Genomic DNA, 26,052 nt, shown 5'->3' on the forward strand with positions numbered 1-26,052 from the left:
GTAGAGGAAGATATTGGAAGATGTTCATAGGAACTTCTTATAAAGATGTGCAGAAATGCACGATGAATAAAAGGAAATATTATACCCTTTTAAACTTTGTAAACTCTTTAGTCAGTAGAAGTTCCCAAATGTGTTGGGAATATAAAAAGTAATTCTTAAAATTTACTTTAAAAAACTCTACATCTTTACTCCTATATTGAATACCTTAAAACGAATTCTTCCACCATACACATTTCCTGTTTTATTTGTATTTTCAAGTGAAGTTGTTCCAGCACGTGAGTCATTTGAGTTGGCAGTACTTATTTGATGTGATGTGTCAAAGATATTCTTTTAAAATGTTTCCAGTGTGTTTAGATATTAAGTCACACACACACACACACACATACACACACACACGCACGCACACACCCACAGGAGTGTGACTAAAATACCAGTGATCAATCACAGCCTCCCCTCCCTTCCTCCTTGGGGCTGAATTTGATTCTGCCACTTTCCCTATCCCTTAAGAGAAGCGCTATTTGACATATTTCATGCTTAGTTCTATGAATTAAACTTTGTATTGTTTTGGGACTCTGGAGGAAATAACATCTGGGATCCACCAGGATGGACCACTCTGGACCCAGATGATACCCAAGAGGGACTCTGGTAGGCGCTCTGGATCATCTCAAGAGGCCATTTCCTAAGAGTGGAGTCCATTCAGCAGGGACAAACCAGAAACAGAAGAATAAGGCTTTTCTTCTTATCTATCTTATGGATTAACTAAACGTTCTCATTTCTTAAGTAGCTGGTGTTTTGTTATAAGAAAGGATGCAGCAAGTTCAGATCCAAAGTACACGGTCATCATAATTAGTAACTGCCACTTGTTTTTCACTGAAAATGGCAAATTCTTCCCTAGGCCCTCCTCACAGTGGCTCCTGTGTGTGAATCTCTAGATACTCTGTCCCAATATGGTGCTGGTGGAAGTTCTGTGAAAGGCACTGAGACCCAAGAGGAAGAAATGGTGGCACCATGCCAAGTCCTCCTTCTTCCCTGTTTCCCACTAAAAAGGCTTCTCTTTGGTAAGACCCTTGTCAACACCCACTTAGTTCCAGAGCCCATGGTTTTGCTCTTTGCAATGCACAGTGCTTGTCTTGGGCTTAAGTCCTGGTAACAGACCCATCAGCCCCTTCCCTAGGATCCCTCCTGTTAACAAGCATCTGCAGTGGGGCTGCTGGTGATGCACTAGAGTTCCATGCTCTGCTCCTCATTGGTGCTGCTCCTAGATGACTAAGCTTGTGACAGATAGGTCTGATCTGAAATATATACATATATATATATATATACACATTGCCTTGTACATGTTGCTATGTCTTCAAAAAAACTGGAAAGAAAAAAAGATGGCAGACGGTATATAAGTTTCCTCAGAGGCAGTGGAGGAAACGCTGTACAAAACAAGAAAGAATAATTAAAAAGGAAGCATCATGGAATGGAAGTGTGTGTGTGGGCGGGTATGTAGTTTGGCTGGGACAGGTGAGAAAGCAGAGCTATGATTAGAGAAATGAAGAGAAAATGAGTCAAGAAGATCCTGCTCTACTGTGTTATCTGAAACCTAGAGGAAGTATCTGGAGAAACTAGGCCATCCTTCACTTTGCAATAGTAAGCCTCTTTTGCTCCAAGAAGTACAGGTTGTATTAGAGAATAGGTTATTTCCAGTGCTCACTTCTGCTTGTATGACCGGAGAGAATAACCTAGAATTCCATTAGAGTGAATTCGAGAGGTAGGGAGGACTTCACAAAAGTTATTTATGAACAAGCTGTTTTCTTCACAAGTCATCAATTTTGTCTTTGTTAAAAGTAATAACACTTGCAAATATTCTGTTCTTGTCACACAATCTTTTACTTATACATCTTATTTTGCAAATGGGTCAACCTTATTTATTTTTAGCTTTTAGAATGTCACCATAATACTGAGAAAATGTCACATCAATAAGTACTATAATTTAGATTCCAGACTCTGAACTTCATACAAACAACTTTGTGGATAATAAATGATCTGGCTATTGCTCAGCTCTACTTTATTTGTGGTCCAATTGGCCTGAATGTCAGTCAGGAATGCTCAGCTACAAGCGTTCATATCACAAAGCCAATCTGAGACCTGAAGTTGTTTTGGACAATATGGTAGAATCAACAACCCATTCTTCTCCTTCATCTTTCTTCCAGGATTGAGGATAAAATACCGCATTATTTCTCGCCACTCTCTGTGGTTACAGGTGTTCAGGCGACTCAGCTTTGGGCAATAAGATGCATGGGAAAATCTTCTTGGAGGCTTCTTGGAAAAATAATCTTTCCTCAGGAAAAGAAGAGACATACAAAGTCATTGAGAACTCCTTTATTTTGTCTTCTTCTTGCCTCCCTTTGCAGGCAGTGGTGGAAGAATGTCATATTTCGAACTGCAGCAGCCACCTTAAGACGGTAAGCTGAATGGTAAAGGCCAACATGCTAAGGAGGGAAGAATGGAAAGAGCTTAGATTTTTGATGATGCTGTGGACAGCCTTTATACATTCCTTTAGACTTGTTGGTAGTAATAACTATCCTATGATCCTATGATTCAAATCTATGATTGAAACTATGATTTAAACCATGATTTAAACCACTATGATTTAAACCACTGTTATTTGGATTTTTCTCATGAGTTTTATATTTAATATGAAACCAACACAGTCCCTGAGAGTGTTATGGAACCAACCTCCCCATTTACACATAAGTGCCTGGGGCCAGAAGCAGGAAAGATGGAGAAGTGGAGTATAGTGTAGGACAGAAAAATTTTCCCTTTTTCATTCTAGACTCTTTGGCTTGCCTAATGATTAAATTGGTATAAGTAAGATTAACAGGAGGAAAACAGAAATTTAATGGATAGGGGAGAGATATGAAGATTCAAAGGGCAGTTTTTAAAAAATATAATATCCTGAGCTAAGGAAAAGGGTAGAGGTTTTGATATACAAAGGGGAGAATGTTATTCACAGGAAGGCAAAGAAGATGCCTGGGAAACAAAGGTGACAACTTTTGCAGACAACTTCCTACGCAGATAAATTTCTTAGTGAAAACGATGTCTCTAGTACTAGCTCTCTTCCTGGTACAGGTCCCCTTTCCAATATCAATCTAAGCAGTTGAATAAAAAACTTTTTGTGAATCTCCTGGGTTGTAAATGGCCTTAGCTCAAAGTAATCTTTATGCCAAAGAGATATATTTTGGGGTAGCAAAATCTGCTCTCATCCAGTAACATGGTCTGATATTCAGCGTGGGTTCAGAAAGGAGATCTGGCCACCTTGCAAAGAGAGGTGGCAAGCAGAACTGTAAGGGGCTTTGTTTTTGAGAGGTTTTGTGAGAGTTGGGATTTAAGCATCTTGGGGGTTTTGCAGGTTTGGGAGCACCAAAAAGCAGCACCTTGGACAGTAGCTTTGAGACCTCAGATACCAAAGCAGGCAGAGCAGATCACAGCCAGATTTGCTCCTCAGCACACACAGTGCCACTATCTGAGGACTCCCAGAAGTAACAGGAAGAGGCTTGGAAGAGGAGCCTGAGATCCTGTGCTAGCATATGGTCACTAACAATCCAGTGACAGGTAACTGGTACCACAATGAGCTCATTTGTTCCCAAAGACAAGGAGGCCTGTGACATTTGTGGTACACACAACACACATGAAAATACTTTTCTATTTATTTAAGTGAATTCCTGACAACACACAATTCAATCTATTCTGCAGATACAGCATGCTAATAGCAATGTCTCCTAAAACAACAGCTGAACATACTTCGTTGCAGATTGTGGGCGTTGAGCTCACAAGGTGTTTCATCTTTGCTCATGTGAGGCCACTGGTTAGTGGTTTCCTCTCTTCCCCCTCACCACAGTGAAGTCTGACACAATATTATATATAAAATAGATCAGAGCAGAGCAGATCTGAAAAAGGGCAGGATTGAGCCCAGAACCTTACACCTGTTGGCCCAAAAGTGAGTTTGCTTTGAATTTAAGGGGATTTTGAGGAGAATTCTCTCTGTATTTATTTTACTTTTGTTTCTTTTCATAAGGTTTTAGCTACTCAATGACACTGGATTCTTTTTGCTATTCGTCTCTTAGGTTGGGTCATGGTTCACTCTAAAATTTCAGAAATAGAGTGTTTTCCCAATTCCCCCCTACTCTGAGTAGAATAAGGATTTCCAAGGCAAAGTTGTGCTGGTGAGATGTAGATGGAAATCTGCATCTTTTGTTTCTTACTGGACAATGACTTTAGAGTAATAAAATTTCCAGATACACATGTGGGAGTCTAAAGTGGCCTAATATTTCAGCTCTTTGTGGACTGATCTCACTATCCCTTTGAGACTGAGAATGTCTCAGAAGAAAGGAACCTTTCTTACTCATCTTTGTATTCCTTGCTTTTCTAAGCACAGAGCAGGTGTTCTGAAAAGTTTTGCTAAATTGTATTGGAAAAAGAGAACAGAGGGCATTCTAGAATTGAATTATAACCTAACACATCTGATTCTATGAGTGTAGGAAACAAATCTTCACTATTAGGATTAAGTTGTTTTTTTGTTTTGTTTTGTTTTGCTTGGGCATATCTTCAGAATCACATCCAAACTTCTTAATTGTTTCTGTAAGACTGCAAATTGTTTTCTCCTCAGAGGGGAAAAAACTTCTTAAAGCTTCTGTCTGTACAAAAAATTGTGCTGGGCATTTTCACACATGTTGCTATAATTTTTTAATAATTCATTTATTCATACTTTAAAAAATATTTTAACACTAACTACATCCTTCCCCAGAGTGTCCCTCACATCATTATTTTATCCTCTTGTTTACAGACAAAAAAGCTAAAACTCTGAGAAGGGAAGAGACCCAAGGGTACATAGCAGAGAAGAGGTGAGGTTGTTTTCTGACTCCAGGTGCCATGGCTTTCTTCCACTTCACAGATTCATCTTCTTTTCTCCCTTGGCTTTATGACCCTCTTCAACCTAAGCATTCTTATCTCTTTAGTTATTAATCACTTTCCCCTTTCTAATCTCAAAAAGAACTCTCTCCATAGTTTCCCTTTTTTTTTCTAAATGAAATTTGTGCTGGAGATTCATGGATGGGGGTGTTGGGGATGGAGAGGCTATAAAGGGTTGAGCAGATTTACTCATCTACTACTTGCAGAAATTCTGAATTGTGGGGGGGAATGTTTTGTAGAGAAACTACCTGTTTGTGGAGACTATCATTAATTGACTTTAAGTACTATTTTCCCCCTGCCTGCCTCTTTCCAAATTTGTTTTTAACAAACAAACATGACCAAATAGGTTATTTGGAATCTGTATTTACCATTGAACTATTCTGAACAGTGGTGTTTGAGTGCCAAGGTCTTGTGCATGGGTGCCAAAGGTCCAGTTCTTTAGAATTTCTATCATGTACCAGCTTTATTCCTTTGGTGTTCAGAGTGTAGTTCCTGAACTACCAGCATCACAATCTCCTTGGAACTTGCCAGAAAACAGATTAACAGGTCTTACAAGAATCAGATCAGAGGATCTGATTCAATATTAAATTAAAGTTTAATGTAGTTAAGCTAGAGTAATTTTTGCAGTAATCTTGGTTTGTTTTCCTGGAATTTTACCTTTGCTTTGCTTAAAATATATGCATACTCACACTTGAAATTAATTCTTGATTATATTGGTGAAATTATTCTAATGTTTATATTATTCCACAGAGATTTTTCTAGTTGCCTTTGGGAATGCCATTCAATTAGCTAAATCTGTTTCTTCTAGTTCTATTAAAAACCTTTGATATGTTTATTTGAAGGCAAGAACCATGTTTTATTTACCTTTGTGCCCACATAGTCTCTTGTATAGAAATGCTCAGTAAGTTGAAAGCTGAGTGAATTTTGAATGATTGAATGGATAAATACATAGAAGAAGAGGCATCTAGGTGGTACATCCTTTGGACTGGGACAGTGTCTTAGTCATCCTTGAATTGCTAACGCGTCACAGAAAGCCTATTAATAAATAAATCCCTCTTGGTTAAGTTGAAGCTGTTTGAGGAGAAGATGTCTATTTATTCCTGGCATAAGACCCCAAAGAATAGAAATAGGAGACGTGGAAATAAAAAATGAATTGTTACATACAGAGCTAGCCGCCTCACAATTGTTACGTCAGCTAATCATCACAACATTGTGAACTGCTGTTATTTTACAGAGATAGAAACTGAGTTCTGAGATGTAAGCACCCCACCCATGTATACACAGCTAGTGCCAGAGCCGGATAATTCTTGGCAATAATTTCCCGCGTAACTGTGTGCACAGTCCTGTTTCTGCAGAGATTCAAAGGTGGGGAAGGCATGCTCCATTATAATAAAACACAAAAATACGCGACTCTGAGTTCGCCTTGCCCATTAGACGCACTGCAGTCCTGGAGAAAAGAGCTCTTCTTGTGCGTTATCGATGTAAACCAAGCAGGAACAATGGAATTTTTGAAAAGCTACCCCCACGAGGTCTTTCTTTCCCGCCAGCGGAACTGAGGCGCTGGGCCCTTCAGCCGCCGGGGGGACCAGAGAGGAACGGACTCACGGCCCGGCAGTTGCCTGGTAACGCCCGCTGGAGGAGTCCCGGCGTAGGAAGGTCCCGGAGAAGTGTCACCGGCCCCGTGTGAGAGACCCGTTCTCCCCGCGCCAGCTGTCCCCGCGGCTGGGCGGGCTGGGGCCGCGGAAATGTTGCAGGAGGAGTCGGATCTGTCTCTCGTTATTGCCCAGATAGTCCAGAAGCTCAAGGGCTCCAATTTATACGCTCAGTTGGAACGGCAGGCCTGGGTGAGTGAGGCCGGGCGGGAAGGGACGGAGACGGGCGGGGCCGCGGGGAAGCCTGCGCTCCGCCTGCCGCCCGCTGGCCTGGGCGGGAGCCGGCGGCTGGTCCTCGGGCTCCGCGCCTCGGCACGGAAACGCTTCCCTCGCGGGCGCAAGCTCCACTTGCCCGGCCTCGCGCGTGGGGTAGCCGATTTGGAAAGAAGGGTGGGGCGCACCCCGCCTTTCCGTAGGCCAGAGCACGCTGAGGCTGTTCATTGAGACCATAGTCCTTTCCAGGGTCTCGTTTTTTTAAGCTTCTGGAATCCGTAGAGACGGATGAGGCCACGCCTTCCCGCACAGTTTTCGTCCTGGAGGGCGTTTGGCCCCCAGGTGATTTTTTTTTTTTTTTTTTTTTTGGCTTACCGTTAGTCCGTCGCCTTCTTGCCCTCTGTCCTCCCTGCAGTGATTTCTTCCTCTTTCTCCCCTATCCAGGGTTCACGGAGTATTTTCCCAAGGTGCTAGGTTTCTTGGGATGCAGAGGTTGGTCTTTGCCTTTTTGTGCGAATGTCCTGTCCACGGGACCGTACCGTTTGTGAATTTCCGTGTTTCTGGTACTTAGCATCATGTGTTTGAGATTGAGTCATATTGTTGGCATTTCGCTGGTTCTGTTCCTTTTTACTGCTGAGTAATATTTCAGGTTTGGGTGTACTAGGATTTGTTTATCCATTCATCGGTTGCTGGGTATTTTCCGGTACAGCTATGGGTTGTTTCTTGTATGGAAATGCTCAGTAAGTTGAAAGCTGAATGAATTTTGAATAATGATTGAATGGATAAATACATAGAAGAAGAGGCATCTAGGTGGTACATCCTTTGGACTGGGACAGTGTCTTAGTTAGTTTATTATGAATAAAACTGACGTATACATTCTGATACAGGTTTTTTTTTTTTTTTGCTTGAATATTTGTTTTCTTTTGGATAAATATCTAGGTGGGAATTGCTGAGTTGTATGGTAAGTGTATGTTTACTTGTATGAGAATCTGCCAAACTTTTCCAAAGTGGCTGTATTATTTTGCCTTTCTCCCAGCAATTATGAGAGTTTCAGTTGCTCTGCATCCTAATTAGTGCTTGGTATCAGCTTTTTTTTTAAATTAATTTTTTATTAATTACATTCCTCTGGTAGGACTATGATAGCCCATCGTGGCTTTGATTACATTTCCTGTATGAGTAATGATACTGAGCATCTTACCATACGTTAATATCTTCTTTGGTTAAGTAGTTTGTGCAAATCTTTTGCCCATTAAAAAAATGGTGTTCTCTTATTGTTTGATTGTAAGGATACTTTATATATGACACAAGTCTTTTATCAGACATGCATCTTGCAGATATTTTCTGCCAATCTGTGGCATATCTTTCCCTTTCCTTAACTAGATCTTTCAAAGAGCAAAATTTTTTTATTTCGATGACCACTTTTTAATCTGTTTCTTCATTTATGATTTGTGTTTTTTTGTGCCCTACCTATACATCTTTGCCTGACCCACAGTCTCAAATGTTTGTTTCATTCTATGTTTCATTCTAGAATTTTTATAGTTTCAGATTTTACATTTCGGTTTGTGATCCATTTTAAGTTAATTTTTTGATATAGATAGATTGATGTGCAGTACCACACTTATTTCCAGTACCTCTATGTTGAGACACCTATCCTTTCTCCACTAATTTCGTTGGTACCTTTGTTGAAAATTGATTTAGAACACACACACACACACACTCACACACACACCCCTATTTCTGGCTCTTTGCTCTGCTCCATTCATCTATTTGTTTTGACTTTTGTAACTTTATAGAAAGTCTTGAAATCAGATAATTAGTTTTCCAACTTTGTTTCTCTTTTTCAAAATTGTTTGGACTATTCTACATCCTTTGCTTTTCCATATTAAAGTTTAGAGTCATCTTGTAAATTACTACAAAAAAATTGCTGGGATTTAGATTGGGATTATGTTGAATATGTGGATCAATTTTGGGAAAATTGACATGTAAACAGTGTTGAATTTTCTGCCTATAAACATATTTTATCTCTTTATTTCTATTTTGTTTTTTTGTCAGTGTTTTATAGTTCAGTGTACAAATCTTGCAAATATTTTGTTTAGATTTTCCTCTAAATATTTTTTGATGCTATTATAAATGCTGATTTTTTCTCGTTTCACTTTCCAGTTGTTTATTGTTAGTACGCAGAAATATGATTGATATTTGTATATTTACCTTGTATCCTGTGCCTCACTAAACTTACTTATTAGTTATAGTACCAGTTTTTGTAGATTGCATAGGATTTTCTAAGAACATATGTCATATGTGAATAAAGATAGTTTTATTTCTTCCTTCCAATCTGTATGCCTTTTCTTTCTTTCCTTTCCCTTTCTCTCATCTCCTTCCTTTCTTCCTTCCTTCCTTCCCTTCTTTTTTTTCTTTCTTTTCTTTTTTCCTTTTTTTGCCTTGTCACACTGCCTAGTGTCTCTACTGCAGTGGTGTTTAGATGTGTTCTATTAGGTTGAGAAGCTCCCTTTTATTCCTTGTTTTTTGAGAGTTTTATTATGAATGGATGTTGGATTTTGTTAGATACTTTCTTGTATCTGTAGAGATGCTCATGTGATTTTTCTTTTTTAATATGTTGATATGGAAAATAATATTGATTGGTTTTGAATGTTGAACCAATTTTGCATTCCTGTGATAAATCCCACTGGTTTTGATGCATCATCCTTTATATATATATATTTCTTGATTTGATCTGCTAGTATTTTGTTGAAGATTATGTGAATATTTTCATGAAAAATATTAGTTTGTAGCTTTAACATCTTCATCTAATTTTGTTATCAGGTAATGCTGATTTCATAAGTTGAGTTGGGAAGTGTTCCCTCCTTTCTATTTTGTGGAAGAATTTGTATAGAATTAATATTATTTCCTTCTTAAATACTTGGTAGACTTCCTAGTAAGGTCACTGGGGCCTGGAGTTTTCTTGGTGGGAAACTTTTTTATAAAAAGTTTAAGTAAAAAAATATATGCAGGGCTATTCAGTTTGTTTATCTTGTTGAATGTTCTGCATGCGTTTGAAAAGAAAATCTGTCAAATAAATAAATAAAAAATCTTTAAAAAGAAAAGAATGAACATTCCGCTCTTGGTATTCTACAAATGTCAGTTAGAGTAGTCAAGTAGAGGGGCAATTTTGTTTAAGTGAGTGTGGAGGCTGACTGAGTATGGAAGCTTCAGGCAGTATAGTTGGGGATCAAGCTAGGCTTGAGTTTTGTTATTACTGTCATTAGCTTCAGTGTACCGTAGGCTTCAAAGTTGGTGGGCTGCTATAACTTTGTGCTTTAGAAAGGACCGTGGGGGACTGGAAGGTTTTTCACAGTATTTTTTCTACATCCTGTGCTTTCTTCTGCCTCTGTTTGCCTCTGCCACAGAGAGAAGTCTCTCTTCCTGCTCTTAATCTTTTCCTCAGCAGTAGAATGCTGTTTGTTTTATCGGTCCTAAGTTCATGGTAGGTACAGGCATTCTCGATTCTACTGGTCCTGTCTTAGTCCGTGTGCCTTGGGAGTGGGTCTTTCTCAGCATTCCTTTCTCTTCTCCCCTTCGCAACCAAACTTCGCCTTGTATTTGTTGCTGATGTTGGGTAAAAGAGAGATTCCTGATCCTCAGTAGTGCTGGCTTACCTTGGCTTTGTAGGATCTGGTGTAGATCCTAATGGTGTAGGATCCTGGGCCTAGGAGAGTTTTTCTTAAATTCCCATGAGGAAGATCATTTTATAATCCATCTCACCCCCAGAAACAATTAATTATTGCCTTGTCTTCAGAGTGGGAAGTTTTCTGAGCCCTCTCAGAAGTTTAAGGCCTTTTCCTTAAATCAGTGGAAAGTTAGGAAAGGTAGCACGGTTTTATGCCTGTCCTAGAGTGGCAGTTTATCCCTTCTTGTGCACCTGTGCCACAAAAGAGGGCTCTCTGCAGTTCCTGGCTTTGCCCCCATTCTTTTGGATGAGCACCAGCTAGAGACCCATGGAAAAGAGAATGAATGTGAGTATAATTCCCCATGTGTTTGGTTTTGTTTTGTTTTTTTTTTTAAGATTTATTTTATTTATTTGACGAGAGAGAGAGGGAGAGAGAGCGAGTGCACAAGTAGGCATAGAGGCAGATAGAGAGGGAGAGAGAAGCAGGCTCCCTGCTGAGCAGAGAGCCCGATGCGGGGCTTGATCCCAGGACCCTGAGATCATGACCTTTCCCAGGACCCTGAGATCATGACCAAGCCGAAGGTGCCCACCACCCCCATGTGTTTTGAGCTTTTTAGTTATTTTAAGTTGAAATGTTAGCCCACATACATTCTACAGTTAAAATTTTAACTGATTTCTTCTTTTTTGCTTTTTTCCTCCTCTGCTTTGCCAAAGGTGAGATGGTTTGGAGTCCCTTCTGTCCTTGGAGAGGCTTGTTATTTTTTTGAAATTTAATTCACTTGATTGTCTACAACTTCAATTTTCTGATGGGTTCAAGAACAAAATAAGATTTGGTAGATTATACCTTTTTCCCCCCTCATTGTTAGGGTGGGAGAGACATTCTTATACTGGCTTTCTACATCCTATGTATTAGTAGAACTCCAATAACAAGTGTTAAAGGATTGCATCTATGTCCATGAGAAAAATTGGTCTGTAATTTTCCTTTCTTATAATGTCTTTGAAAAGCTTTATATCAAGGTTATGCTGGCCTGATAAAATGAGTAGAGAAATGGTCCCTCCTTTTTTATTTTCTGTTTGCTGAAAGAGTGTTATGAGATTGTGTTATTTATTTCTTAGATTTTTGGAAGAATTCTCCAATAAACCAATAAACTGTGTGTCTTAGATTTTCTTTTCGGAAGGTTTTTTTTTTTCTCTTTTATTAGCAGACTTCATTTTTTAAGAATGGTTTTAGGTTTACAGCAAAATTGAGCAAAAGGTACAGATTTCCAATATATTCCCTTTTCTCTTGTACACAATTTTCCTATTATTAACATCTTGCATTAATATGGTACTTTCTAATAATTGGTGAACCAGTCGATACATAATTATTAAGTAAAATCCATAGTTTACATCAGGATTCACTTTTTGTGTTGTACAGTTCTAGTGGATTTTACAAACTTGTAATGTCATATATTTGCTATTTCAGTATCTTACAGAATAGTTTTACTGCCCTAAAAATCCTCTGTGCCCCACCTACTCATCCCTCCCTCTATTCCTCCCAAGCCTCTGGCAACCACTGACTTTTCTGTCTCGATAGTTTCACCTTGAAGAATGTCATATAGTTGGGCTCATGCAGTATGTGGCATTTTAAAACTGGCTTCTTTCACTTAGTAATATGCATTGTGTTCCTCAATGTCTCTTTGTGACTTGATAGCTTTTTTTGGGGAATAATATTCTATTGTGTGGATGTATCACAGGTCATTTATACATTCACCTATTGAAGGACATCTTGGTTGCTTTCAAGTTTTGGCAGTTACGAATAAAACGGCTAAAACATTCCTGTGTAAATTTTTGTGTTAAAATAAAATACCATGGAGCATGACTGCTTTTATGGTAAGACTGATTAACTTTGTTAGAAGCTGACGACTTATCTTCCAATGTGGCTATACTATATTCCATTTCCTTTACCAGTGAATGAGTTTCTATTGCTCCACATCCTTGTCAGCAGTTGGTGTTATCAGTGCATTAGATTTTAGCCATTTTAACAGATGTTTTGTGATATTCTCACTGTTGTTTTAATTTGCAATTCTTTTTTTTTTTTAAGATTTTATTTATTTATTTGCCAGGAGAGAGCATACACAAGCAGGTGGAGCACAGGCAGAGGGAGAAGCAGACTCCCTGCTGAGCAGGAAGCCAGATGTGGGACTCGATCCCAGGACCTTAGAATCATGACCTGAGCTGAAGGCAGGTGCTTAAATCAACTGAGCCACACAGGCGTCCCTAATTTACAATTCTTTAATGACATATGATACTGAGCATCATTTCAGATGTTTATTCGCCATCTATATATCTTCTTTGGTGGGTGTCCATTTGGATCTTTTGCCCATTTTTAGATTGTATGTTCTTATTGTTTTAAGAGTTTGTCGTAAAATTTGGGTACACGTTTTTGATTTTTATTTTGTTTTGTTTTGTTTTTCAATCAGCTGTGTCTTGTACAAATATTTTATCCCAATCTGTGGCTAGTCTTTTCATTCTCTTACAATATCTTTTGCAAAGAAGTTTTTAAAGTTTAGTGGAGTCCATCTTATCATTGTTTTTCTTTTATGGATTGTGCTTCTGGTGTTGTGTCTAAACATTAATTGCTAATCCCAAAGTCACTTAGGTTTTCTCTTACGTTATCTTTTTGTAGAAGTCTTGTAGTTCTGGGCTTTAAATTTAGATCCTTGATCCATTTTGTGTTAATTTTTGTGAAGGGTATGAGGTGTGTATCTAGATTTTTTTTTTTTTTTTTTTTTTTTTGCGTGTGAATGTCAAGTTGTTTGAATATGATTTGTTGACTTGTTGAATAGGCTATCTTTGCTCCATGGCGTTGTCTTTGCTCCTTTGTCAAAAGATCAGTTGACTCTATTTGTGTTGGTATTTCTGGGTCTCTATTCTATTCCATTGATCTGTTTGTCCATAACCATTACCACACTGTGATTTCAGTAGCTTTATAATAGGTTGAAGTTGGGTGGTATCAATCCTCCAACTTTGTTCTTATTCTTTAATATTGTGTTGGCAAGATTCTTAATAATATTAAATTTAATAGATAGAGGAATATTAAGATTTTCTGTTTCTTTTATTGTGACTTTTAATAAGTTGTGTTTTTCAAGGAACTTGTTTATTCCATTTAAATGATATAAATCAGTAGCCTAAAGTTGTTTATAATAAACATTTTTTTTTAATGTCTGAAAATTTGATTACAGTTTCTGGTAATGGTAATTCATATGTTGCCTGTGGTGTGTTGGTTTGAACAGTTTTGCTAAGGGTCTCTCAATTTTATTAATCTCATTAAAAAAGTAGTTTAGGCTTTGATGATTTTGCCTTAATTTTGGATCATATCTTTATTAATTGCTTCCTACATTCCTTAGGATTGAGTAACTGTTTTTTGTTTTGTTTTGTTTTTAGTTTCTTCGAATGGAAGTTTACATCAAAGATTTGAAACCTTTCTTCATTTCTAAAATATGCATTTAAGGTTATACTTTCCCTACTAAGCACTATTTTAATGGTATCCCCATAGTTTTAATGAGTCATATTTTCATTCAAAATATTTCCTAATTTTATGTGATTTTTAATTTGATGCAAGGGTTATTCTGAAGTATATTGCTTAATTCCTATGCAATTCAGATATTCTATTTTTGTTACCAATATACAGCTTAATTTTAGTGTTGTCAGATAATGTCCATCCTCTGATTGGTTAAATATTTTAGAAATTTTAGGGACTTGCTTTATAACCCAGTATATAATCAGTTTTGCTGAATGTTTCATGTGCACTTGTAAAGAATGTTTGTACTGTCACTGTTGGGTTAGGTTTATCTCCATATGCCTCTTAGGTCCACTTGTTAGTTATGCTGTTTAACTTTCTTATAATCTTATTGAGTTTTTTTTTTTTTTGCTTGTTTTATTAGCAATTTTAAGAAATATGTTAAAATCTCCCACCATGATTATATATTTGTCTATTTCTTTAATACTCTCAATTTTTTTGTTTTCTATATTATAAGACTGTTTTATTGGTTGTGTAAGATTTACATTGTGTTATCTTCCTGATACCTTAAACCCTTAATCATTATGAAATGTCCTTCTTTATTTCTAGTGAGTTTCTTGCCATAGAGTCTGTTTTGTCTGATATTAGTATAATTACACAAGCTTTTTTAAGTTAGTGATTGCATGGTATGACTTTTCCTATATTTTTATCTTCACTCTACTGTTACTGCATGTAAAGTGTGTCTCTTGAAAACTTTAGCATCTTATAGCTGTTTTTAAAATCCAGTCTAATAGCCAGTCTTATAATTGTATTATTTAGTCTATTTGTATTTAATGAGTTTGCTGACATTAGTTTTGTATTTATATGTTACTGATTTAGTTTGTATTATTGGTCTTAATATTTGTTTTTTTTTTATTTGATCCATTTGCTTCATATTCTGTTTTCCCTCTTTTGTTTTGATTATTCAGATATTATTCAAATATTTTATTATTTATTTTTCTCTCTATTAATGTGATAGTTACACAGTGTTTTACTATTCTTTAAATAGCTACCCTAGAGGTCACAGAATTTATTCTTGATTAGTTATAGTCTCATATAAATGATCACTTTACTATTTCCCTGTTAGCTAATGCTAGAACTTAGAACATTTTACTCATTTATGACTTTTTCCCTTCATTATTTTTGCCATGCCTTTTATGTGTAATTTAAATCCCTCAAGAGAGAAATTGTCTATGATGGTGGATGAGTAGGAAATCTTAGTTTCATTTGATCCCAGGAATTCAGCTAGATACTTATCAGATCATTCTGAATACTTATGAACTCAACTGGAGATCTAAGAAAAGGATAGCTGCAACTCTACAAATAGAAAAGCAACCACTTTATGAAAGAATGATAAGATGGAAAAACTCACCTCAAAAAAGAGAACAAGAGGCAGTACTGATTGCCAGGAATCTAATCACTATGGATATAAGTAAGATGTCAGAACTAGAGTTCAGAATACTGATTATAAAGATACAACTGGGCTTGAAAAAAGCATAGATGACACTAGAGAAACCCTTTCTGGAGAAATAAAAGAACTAAAATCTAATCAAGTCAAAATTTTAAAAGGCTATTAAGGAGATGCATTAAAAAATGGAGGCTGTAACTGCTAGGATAAATGAGGCAGAAGAGAGAATTAGTGATGTAGAAGACAAAGTGATAGAGAACAAAGAAGCTGAGGGGAAAAAAAAGAGATAAACAATTACAGTATCCTGAGGGGAGAATTTGAGAGATAAGTGATACCATAAAGCAAAACAATATTAGAATTAGAATTAATTCGGATTCCAGAGAGGGAGGAAAGAAGGAGAAGGAGGGGAGAAGGTAAATTAAAACAAATTATAGCAGAGAGCTTCCCTAGGGGAAGGGGGAAACAGGAGTTCAAGTCACAAGGAGCCACAGAGAATTCCCCCTCAAAATCAATAAATATAGGTCAACACCTTGACATATAGTAGTGAAACTTGCAAATTTTAGAGATAAAGAGAAAATCCTGAAAGTGGCTCAGGACAAGAGGTCTGTAACCTACAAGGCTAGAAACATTAGACTGGCAGCAGACCTAGCCACAGAGACCTGGCAGGCCAGAAAGGACTGGCATCGTATATTCAGGGAACTAAATGAGAAAAACATGCAGTTGAGAATACTTTATCCAGCAGAGCTGTCATTCAAAATAGAAAGAGAGATAAAATGTTTCCAGGACAAACAGGAACTAAACAAATTTGTGATCACCAAACCAGTCCTGTAAGAAATATTAAAGGGGATCTTTTAAGTGGAGAGCCCAAAAGTAACATAGATTAGAAAGGAACAGAGACAACACGCAAAAACAATAATGACTTTACAGGTAATACAATGGCACTAAATTCGTATCTTTGAATATTTACTCAATGAAAATGGACTAATGCCTCAATCAAGACACAGGGTATCAGATTGGATAAAAAGTTAAAACCCATTGATGTGCTGTCTGCAAGGGTCACAGTTTAGACCCAGAGACACCCCCAGATGGAAAATGGGGTGGGGTGTTTGAAAACCATTTATCATGCTAATGGACATCAAAAGAAAGCTGGGGCAGCAATCCTTATTTCAGACAAATCAGACTTTAAATCAAAGACTGTACTTAAATATGAGGAAGGATACTATGTCATAATTAAAAGGTTTATCCAACAAGAAGATCTAACAAATGTAAATATTTATGCCCCTAACATGGGAGCAGCCAGTTATATAAACCAATTAATAACAAAATTAAATAAGCACATTGATATTAATAAAATAGGAGTAGGGAACTTTAACTCCCCACTCACTGCAATGGACAGATCATTTAAACAGAAGACCAACAAGGTAACAAGGGCTTTGAATGACACTGGACCAGATGGACCTCACAGATATATTCAGAGTGTTCCATCCTAAAGCAATAGAATATACATTCTTTGAGTGCACATGTGTTCTCCAGAAGAGAACACATACTAGGTTACAAATCAGGTCTCAACTGGTACCAAAGATTGGGATTATTCCCTATATATTTTCAGACTATAATGCTTTGAAACTGTAACTCAATCACAAGAGGAAAGTTGGAAAGAGCTCAAATACATGGAGGCTAAAGAGCATCTTACTGAAGAATGAATGGTTCAACCAGGAAATTAAAGGAGAATTTTTAAAACTCATGGAAACAAACGAAAATGAAAACACAACTGTTCAAAACCTCTGGGATGCATAAATGCAGTCCTAAGAGGAAAGTATATAGCAATACAAGCCTTTCTCAAGAAACAAGAAAGGTCTCAAATATACAACCTAACCTTACACCTAAAGGAGCCGGAGAAAGAATAGCAAATAAAGCCTAAACCCAGCAGGAGAAAAGAATAAAGATCAGAGCAGAAATCAATGAAATAGAAACCAAAAGAACAGTAGAACAGATAATTTTTTCCTCTTTTTTGAAAAAACATATAGCTCATAATTATTTTAAAGTCCTTGTTAGTTAACACCAATATCTGGATCACATGTAGGTCTGTTTCTGTGGTGTTATTTTCTCTTAGCTTTTGTCTATCTGATTTTTACAGTCAGCATGACTAGTAAATTTTTAGTGATGCTAGAAATTGTGTGTGAAAAACTGTGTAGCTTGTAAATGATATCTTACTTTATTAAGGGTTCCCTCTCCACTGGGAAGATACTCTTGTCACTGGTTACTGTAATCCAGTTAGGGAATGCTCTGGGTTGAGGCTGAGTTTTAGCCTCTTAGGCCAGTCTTCCTCTAGTTCTTTCCTGGCTCTCCAAAATTTTCAAATAAGAATTTGATGTATTCTAGAGGTCCTTTCCTCTGTGGGTCCCAAACGCTAATTTTTCTCTTGTCAGACTGTTAAAAAAACTTTTTCACAGGTTTCCTCCTCAGATTTTTAACTTTCTACTTCAAAGAATTCTAATATTCAAAAAAATTCTTGGGGACAAAACCAGCCATGTGCTTAAGACCTCCAACTGTTTGCCAAAGCTGTCCTTATTTCTCTGTCCATTGTTGGTAGCCCTGCTTTATGTTGGGTTTGTATTGATTCTCAGCCTCTTGCCCATATATCAATATTTTTCCATTTCTGTTACTGTAGTTCTTGTTCTCTCAGCAATTCTCTTCTACCTTCAGATAGTTGATTCCCCACCCCTCCCCCCCTTGGCTTTGCTAGTTCTATTTAGGGGTCCTGATCAGCCACCAGTTCTTTTATCAGCTTGGGAATGTAAGTCGCATTTTGTGAGGACTGAAGAAGATAATATGCCTGGTACGTTGTAAGTGCTTAGTGAATGGGAGCTTGGGTGTCCTTCAAAGTCCAAACAAGATTACTTAAAACCCTCAGGCTTCTAATGACCCTTAGAAAAATGGTCAAAATCCTTGATCATACCTACTCTACTATTTCAGCCAAAACCATTTAAGCTTCGTAGGTCTTCTATAATCTCCCAGTTTAGTGGCCTATAGTACCTGGAACTTTCTTTTTTGTAATATTTATCATGCTTGTATTTATTTTTTAAATGTCTGCTTTTCCCATTAAAGTATATGTTTCATGAAAGCAGGACAAATGTATGTCTTCACTGAGCTGCTGTATTTTACACCTACCAAAATGACTGGCGTGAGCCAGGTGCTCAACATGTATTTATTAAGTGGAATAAGTCCATATTCTTCTTTAATGTTGATTGTAATGACATATGTGGTATATCTGCTATGTGCCAGATACTATACTAGGTGATAAAAGATTACGGAAAGCATCCTAACCATTCAAAGTCTTATGTGGGACTCTGCTTTTCTTTGAAAAGGTTTTTTCCTTTAAATATTTCTTTTTTTTCCAAACTTGAGATCTAATAACTTAATAGCTATTTCTCAATTTATAAAAATTTTTTTAAGTTCCAAATAGTAAGCAACAATGACAAAACTTTTTATTTTTAAAGCTTTTTGTATTTCAGAATTGCAAGTAAGAGATTAAAGACGTGTATAATATAACCTTATTTGGAGATTACTGCCCTGAGGAAGTATTTTTGTTGCTTTCTATTTTGAACTCCACTTACATTAATTAAATATTATTATTTATTTGATTATTCAGCAAGTATTTATTGAACATTTAGTATATGTCAGGCGCAGTTCTACTGTCAGGGGATACAATAGCAAATAAAATAAAGTTCTGCTATCATGGAGAGATGATAGTATTACAGGTAAATGCAGGCCCGTAATCCCTTATCTAAAATCTGGGGGCCAGGTATGTTTTTGGAATTCAGATTTTTTTCAAATTTTAATAGGTTAATTTAGGCATATTCTGTGTTACTTAATATCCCTATCCCATGGTCTTATAGTACCTTGTAATTATACAGATTAATATTTCTGCAACAAAATGTATGAATTTTCACATTAATTGTGATAAATAAGGACTATAAATAGTCTCATGTCAATTCAGGTCAGATCAGATTTTGCTGCTGAATGAGTCAAGTCAGGACCGATTATGCCACCTATTCAGTTATGGAAAAACGTTGGCCTTTAGAGAATTTCAAGTTAGGGATAATGTGTCTGCAATATAACATCAGCTAATTGCTTTGATATAATAAAAATTAGGGCAAGAAAAGAGAAAGAAAGATACAGCAGGGTAAGGAGATGATTACATGGGAACTCAACTAATATTTGGCTGGTTCTTAAGATACCTAAAGTAAAAGACCCATAGTATTACAGATTGATACTTTAAAAGTATATAATCACAGATCTTTTAATATTAATACAAACTTGAACCTGAAAAAATGTGTTGACAACTTTGCCTTAGCTCATATCCACTAATGAAGACATTTAATAGAAATAAGCTAACTCTTAAAAGGTAACTCTATAGTCAGTTTTAGTAACATAATTTTAAACAACTGGTTATTTGTTACATGCCTTTACAGTTTTAATCGTGAGGGCTGTTTCCTGCCACCAGCATTTTTCTGTACTATCTTCATTTTGTCTGTTTTGGTATACTGTCAAAATGCTAGAGCAGTATTGGTTCAACTTAATTAGAAAAATAAAATCACACAGAATATTTCAAAGAGAAATATAAATGATACCTAGAATTTTCCCCCACTATTAGCAATTTTTAAAAAAGATTTTATTTATTTATTTTTCAGAGAGACAGAGAGAGAGAACAAGCAGGAGGGGAGCAGCAGGCAGAGGGAGAAGGAGGCTCCCTGCTGAGCAAGGAGCCCAATGTGAGGCTTAATCCCAGGACCCTGGGATCATGACCTGAGCCAAAGGCAGGCACTTAAACCACTGAGCCACCCAGGTGCCCCAGTTTAATAGTATAATTAAACTGTATTTTAATATATACTTTTGTAGATTAAAGTTTAATTATCAAGATTTTAGTGGATAACATGGAATTTTGTGTTTCTGTAAAGGGGTGATTTTTTTGATTTCTGAGTTTTCTTGAGATACTTTGTTATGAAGTCAACTTACTCTTAAAATCGAATTTGCTCATTCATCCTCTAGACAATAGCTTGATAACCTAATCTAAATTTGATGTTTAGCACAAAGATCAGCATTGTTATTTTGTATCATTCATTATTGTATTTAAAATGGATGTTGTGTCTATAAAGAACTTAGCAAACTCAACACCCAAAGAACAAACAATCCAATCAAGAAATGGGCAGAGGACATGAACAGACATTTCTGCAAAGAAGACATCCAGATGGCCAGGAGACACATGAAAAAGTGCTCCATATCACTCGGCATCAGGGAAATACAAATCAAAACCACAATGAGATATCACCTCACACCAGTCAGAATGGCTAAAATCAACAAGTCAGGAAATGACAGATGCTGGCGAGGATGTGGAGAAAGGGGAACCCTCTTACACTGTTGGTGGGAATGCAAGCTGGTGCAGCCACTCTGGAAAACAGCATGGAGGTTCCTCAAAATGTTGAAAATAGAACTGCCCTATGACCCAGCAATTGCACTACTGGGTATTTACCCTAAAGATACAAACGTAGTGATCCAAAGGGGCACGTGCACCCGAATGTTTATAGCAGCAATGTCCACAATAGCCAAACTATGGAAAGAACCTAGATGTCCATCAACAGATGAATGGATCAAGAAGATGTGGTATATATACACAATGGAATACTATGCAGCCATCAAAAGAAATGAAATCTTGCCATTTGCGACAACATGGATGGAACTAGAGCATATCATGCTTAGCGAAATAAGTCAAGCAGAGAAAGACAACTATCATATGATCTCCCTGATATGAGGAAGTGGTGATGCAACATGGGGGCTTAAGTGGGTAGGAGAAGAATCAATGAAACAAGATGGGATTGGGAGGGAGACAAACCATAAGTGACTCTTAATCTCACAAAAGAAACTGAGGGTTGCTGGGGGGAGGGGGTTTGGGAGAAGGGGGTGGGATTATGGACATTGGGGAGGGTATGTGCTTTGGTGAGAGCCGTGAAGTTTGTATACCTGGTGATTCACAGACCTGTAACCCTGGGGATAAAAATACATGTTTATAAAAAATAAAAAATTAAAAAAAAAAAGAAAAGAAAAGAAAGAGAGAGAAAAATAAATCTATAAATTTAGTCTCTACTAAAGAGACTCCTACTCTCTACTAAAGGGCAAGTTGCTTCAATGCCCATGACATTATGTCCAGGAAAAAAAAATTCCCCTACAGCAAAAATATGTCTCATTTGTGCCTTACTTGGTACTTTATTAAATCATACTATTTATATATTTAAAAAAATATATTACTTACATAATATTGGACCTATTCAGTCAAAGTGATTCTCTAAAGTGTATTAAAATAAATAATTGTTCAGCCAAAGTGATTCTCTAAAATGTATTAAAATAAATAATTGTAAACTATCAAAAAATTTTTTTAAAAAATGGATGTTGTGTAAAACCTCAAATGTTATTTGCATTCCATTAAGTGTTTAATAAATCCTGTTGCTCTGATTGTTATTATAATAATAGAATTGTGAAAGGGAAGAACCTGAAAGAAGATCAGCTTTGGAGAGAGAAGGAATAATATAATCGATAGGATGCTGTCATAAGTCTAGAACCCCAGAGCATCTCGATGCTAATGTCCCTACTAAAAAACTTAAGAAATTATATTTCAAATACTGTTTTTTCATTTATCATTATTAGAAATGTATACATGTGTAAGGAATTTAGAGATTATAAAAAGAGAAGAAACATTCATTTATCATTTATTTTAAAGAAATGAATATTTAATGGATTTAAATAAATTTTAATTAACTATATTTTCTGTAAGACATAGATAGAACATGTATATATTTTTAAAGGTTTTATTTATTTGAGAGAGAGAAAGAGAGCACAACCAGGGGGCAAGGGCAAAGGGAGAGGGGGATTTGGCATGTATATGATTAAGCTTTAGATTGGACTACTCCAGTCGATATAAAACTAATAATTCAGGGACTCTGACTGTGTTTGGTGTGATACAAGGACTGTGTCTTTCTTACCTGTATCTGTCATGGCTTTTATTGTGTTCAATATTGGAAAGTAAGACAATTGTAGGAATGCTCACAATACTGACTCCATCTTTGTTCCTTCATTTTGTTCATGTTCACTGGATGATCTTTCTTGGAGCTGTGTGTTTCTGGTTCTTTGGAGATTAATATACATAACTTAGAAATGCCCTTAGATGGGGGGAAGCTTGCTTTGACCTCCCATGAATCCAATAAAGATAACAGTCTTTCTCTTTTCTGATGCAAAGGTGGTACCACAAGATCCAATTCAAGGTTAGCTGTTAATTAGGTGCATGCAAAACCTGTGAGTGCATGCAGACCCTTTGATCTCACTATAGTGCCCTTCTGCCCTTCTGCACATTCTGTCACACTCTAAAATCTGTGGACAAAGGTCTAGACTTTGTGGAGAATAGCTATATGGTACCTGAATTGTCATCTGCCTGCCACCCCCCTCAGTAAGTTCTACCTGGTAAAACTCTATGTAACTTGTATGGAGTTTCATTTTCTTGTCTCAAAGTGCCTTGTATCTCTTTTTTATTGATTGATTTGATACCAACTCTTTATTTACATTTTAGTTAATTAACATATAGTATAATATTGGTTTCAGAAATGAAATTTAGTGACTCATCACTTACCTATAACACCCAGTACTCATCACAGTAAGTGCTGTCCTTTATACCCATCACCCATTTGGCCTATCCCCCATCCATCCTCCAGCAACTCCCAATTTGTTCTCTAAAGTTAAAAGTCTCTTATGGTTTGCCTTCCTCTGTCTTTTTTTTCTCCATCCCCTCTGTTACTCTGTTTTGTTTCTTAAATTCCACATGCGAATGAAATCATATGGTATTTGTCTTTCTTTGACTGACTCATTTCGCTTAGCATGATACGCTCTAGCTCTATCTACATCATTGCAGATGTCAAGATTTCATTCTTTTTGATGGCTGAGTAATAGTCCATTGAATATATGTACCACATCTTCTTTATCCATGAATCAATCAATGGACATTTGGGGTCTTTCAATAATTTGGCTATTGTTGATAATGCTGCTATAAATGTCAGGATACATGTGCCCCTTTGGATCAGTATGTTAATATCCTTGGGTAAATACCTAGTAGCGTAATTGCTGGATTGTAGGGTAACCCAATTTTTAACTTTTTGAGAAACCTCCATACTGTTTTCCAGAGCGGTGGTACTATCAAAGTACCTTCTCAGTTTGGGGGATACTTTACTGTCTCTCTCCCATCTTCTAACAACAGTGTGGAAATGAATTATTGTATATAGCATTTCAAAATAAGAAGCCTTTTTTTCCATAGAATTTATGTACTGGGGGCAGGGGGTGGTAGGCAAGATAACTATTAAAGTATGGGTTTACTTTGAATAAGTAAGTATATCTTTTTGCATTTTATTTCAGGACTGACTTGCTTAGAGAAGGTCAAATAGGGTTTTTGAATTAGGTAAGGCCAAGCTGAAACAAGAGAGAAAAGATTGATTACTAAATGTGAGCTGAAGACAGGCTCAGGCATAAAGTATATTATGAAAGGAGACTAAGAAGTAAGATGTGGAATTAGAGGGATAAGACAGACAGTGCTGGTAGAAAAGTGGGTCAGCTTTGAGATGTCAGCAAAAGAAAACCAGAGAGGAATCTATCTTCAGGTGAGAGAAACCAGAGCAGGGTTTGAATTATACAACACAGACTGAGTATTAGGCATTGTCAGCTTGTACAGAGCCAAAATTTCCAATTTGTAACTAAAACTCATTCCTGGCTACAGTGCATATCCACTGGGACTACTTGGATTACAGAAACAGATTTGGTCTACCATTTCATAAAGAACCAAAAATATTAGGAAGGAATGGAGATACCCAATTCAGTATGTTTTAATTGAGCCTCTCTTACGTGGTGGTGATGGGAAAAATTAGACAACGTCCAAAACAGTGATGTTAATGAGAAGAATGTGGATTAATGCAGGAAAGAGCAGTTATTTGTCACACTTTTTCTTAGCTATTTTTTTTTTTTTAAGTAATCTCTACACCTAATGTGGGGCTCAAATTTATGACCCCAGGATCAAGAGTCACATGCTCTACTGACTGAAATAGCCAGTACCCCAGCTTTTTATGTCCCTCAATACATTGTAGGTTCCTCAAGAGTGAGGGAGAATCATGTCTTATTTTTCTTTTTATATTTAGCAATTGGCACGTAGGAAGTGTTCAATTAATTATTGAAAGAAGAATGTAAATTCAAAAGCATGTACTAGGATATAAATACAGTGAAAGGACACAGATGGGGGTAGAGAAAGCTTGGTTAGCACTCAAGGTGGGAAGACTAGAGTGAATTCCCAATATAGGAACAGTGAGAAGGTTAAGCAGAGGGTTTCTGTTATATTATAGGGCACTTCTAAAGAGTGAAGGAGTTCAGAACAAGTCTCCCCAAAACGTGCCACTTTCGTATGTGAACAGTCCACATACGAAAGTGATCTGAAGGCAATCAAGATCCTGCTGCCTCAGAAGAAACTTCTGCACTTAACTACCTAGAAGAATCTAAATTAGGTGTTTCCCAGAATAAGAATTATTACCAGAGATAAATTTTATCTGAGTGGCCCATCTATATGGCAGGGCAAACATCTAATTATGAAACATCTGCTCTTCTTACTGTCTATAATTACCTTCCTTCCCTTTGAAGTCCCATACACCTCATTTTACCTTTCTATTTTGAACCTTTTATGTATGTGGGATTTCCATATGAATGAAATTAAATTTTATTTTCTCCTGTTAATCTGTTATTGTCAGCTTAATTCTTAAAAAACCAGCTGGAAGAATCTCTGGAGGGGTGCCTGGGTGGTGCAGTTGTTAAGTGTCTGCCTTTGGCCTTGGTCATGATCCCAGGGTCCTGGGATCAAGCCCCGCATCAGGCTCCCTGCTCAGCGAGAAGCCTGCTTCTCCCTCTCCCACTCCACCTGCTTGTGTTTCCTGTCTAACTGTGTCTTTCTCTGTCAAATAAATAAAATCTTAAAAAAAAAAAAAAGGCTAGAGGAAGATTTTTTCTTCCCAACAGAAGATAAGATTATGTACGTTGGGTAGTACTAGGTGTTTAGAAGATCATAAATGCCAGAATGAATTTTCTTTTATTCTGTAGGTATTGAAGGGGTCATTGAGGTATTTTGAGGAGGGTGAAGATATGAAGGATTTTGTAAAGAATATTAAAATAGCACTGGTGAGTTCAATAGATGGGAATAGGAGAGAGTGTTCCAGCTTCATCTTCCACTTTATTCTTTCCTACATTCTCTTGGAACTTTGCTGTTCCACAAAGTGACAGTGTACAAGAACATCCCCAGGCCTTTACTCAGTCTCTTTACTTAGCCTATACTCTTTTGTTCCCCTTTTCCAGTTCTTCTGTTAGAATTAATTGTTTTTGTCTCTAAGGATGATAACTCTGTTATAACATTTTTTTTTTCTTATGGTAGCATTATTATTATTTTTTATTAGGCATCTTCATGTCTGGACTAAAAATGCCAGAAAACTAGGCCAATCATCTTGTGTTTCCCATGGGGTTTTGCAGCTGTAGGTCTAAGGAATCTTTA

The 26,052-nt window shown here is 36.9% G+C and overlaps 1 protein-coding gene and 1 pseudogene across 8 annotated transcripts in view; one reads left to right on the forward strand and one right to left on the reverse strand.

Annotated features, from left to right (window-relative positions):
• Positions 1-769: 769 nt before the first annotated feature.
• LOC123391183 lies at positions 770-2,220 on the reverse strand (annotated as a pseudogene).
• Positions 2,221-6,556: 4,336 nt separating this feature from the next.
• TBC1D19 (TBC1 domain family member 19) overlaps positions 6,557-26,052 on the forward strand; it is a 167,557-nt gene continuing 148,061 nt past the window's right edge. For 2 of the 8 annotated variants that reach the window (XM_045076235.1, XM_013061521.2), the window contains exon 1: positions 6,557-6,800. In XM_045076235.1, the coding sequence (XP_044932170.1) occupies positions 6,702-6,800 (99 nt within the window). In that variant the 5' untranslated portion in view covers positions 6,557-6,701. Of the gene's footprint in view, positions 6,801-7,293; positions 7,314-26,052 lie in introns of those variants that run through there. The other 6 variants (XM_013061522.2, XM_045076248.1, XM_045076252.1 and 3 more) reach the window with 4 other exon arrangements.

Source organism: Mustela putorius, unplaced genomic scaffold, assembly GCF_011764305.1.
Source record: "Mustela putorius furo isolate JIRA1106 unplaced genomic scaffold, ASM1176430v1.1 tig00000083_pilon_pilon_pilon, whole genome shotgun sequence".
NCBI classification, from domain to species: domain Eukaryota; kingdom Metazoa; phylum Chordata; class Mammalia; order Carnivora; family Mustelidae; genus Mustela; species Mustela putorius.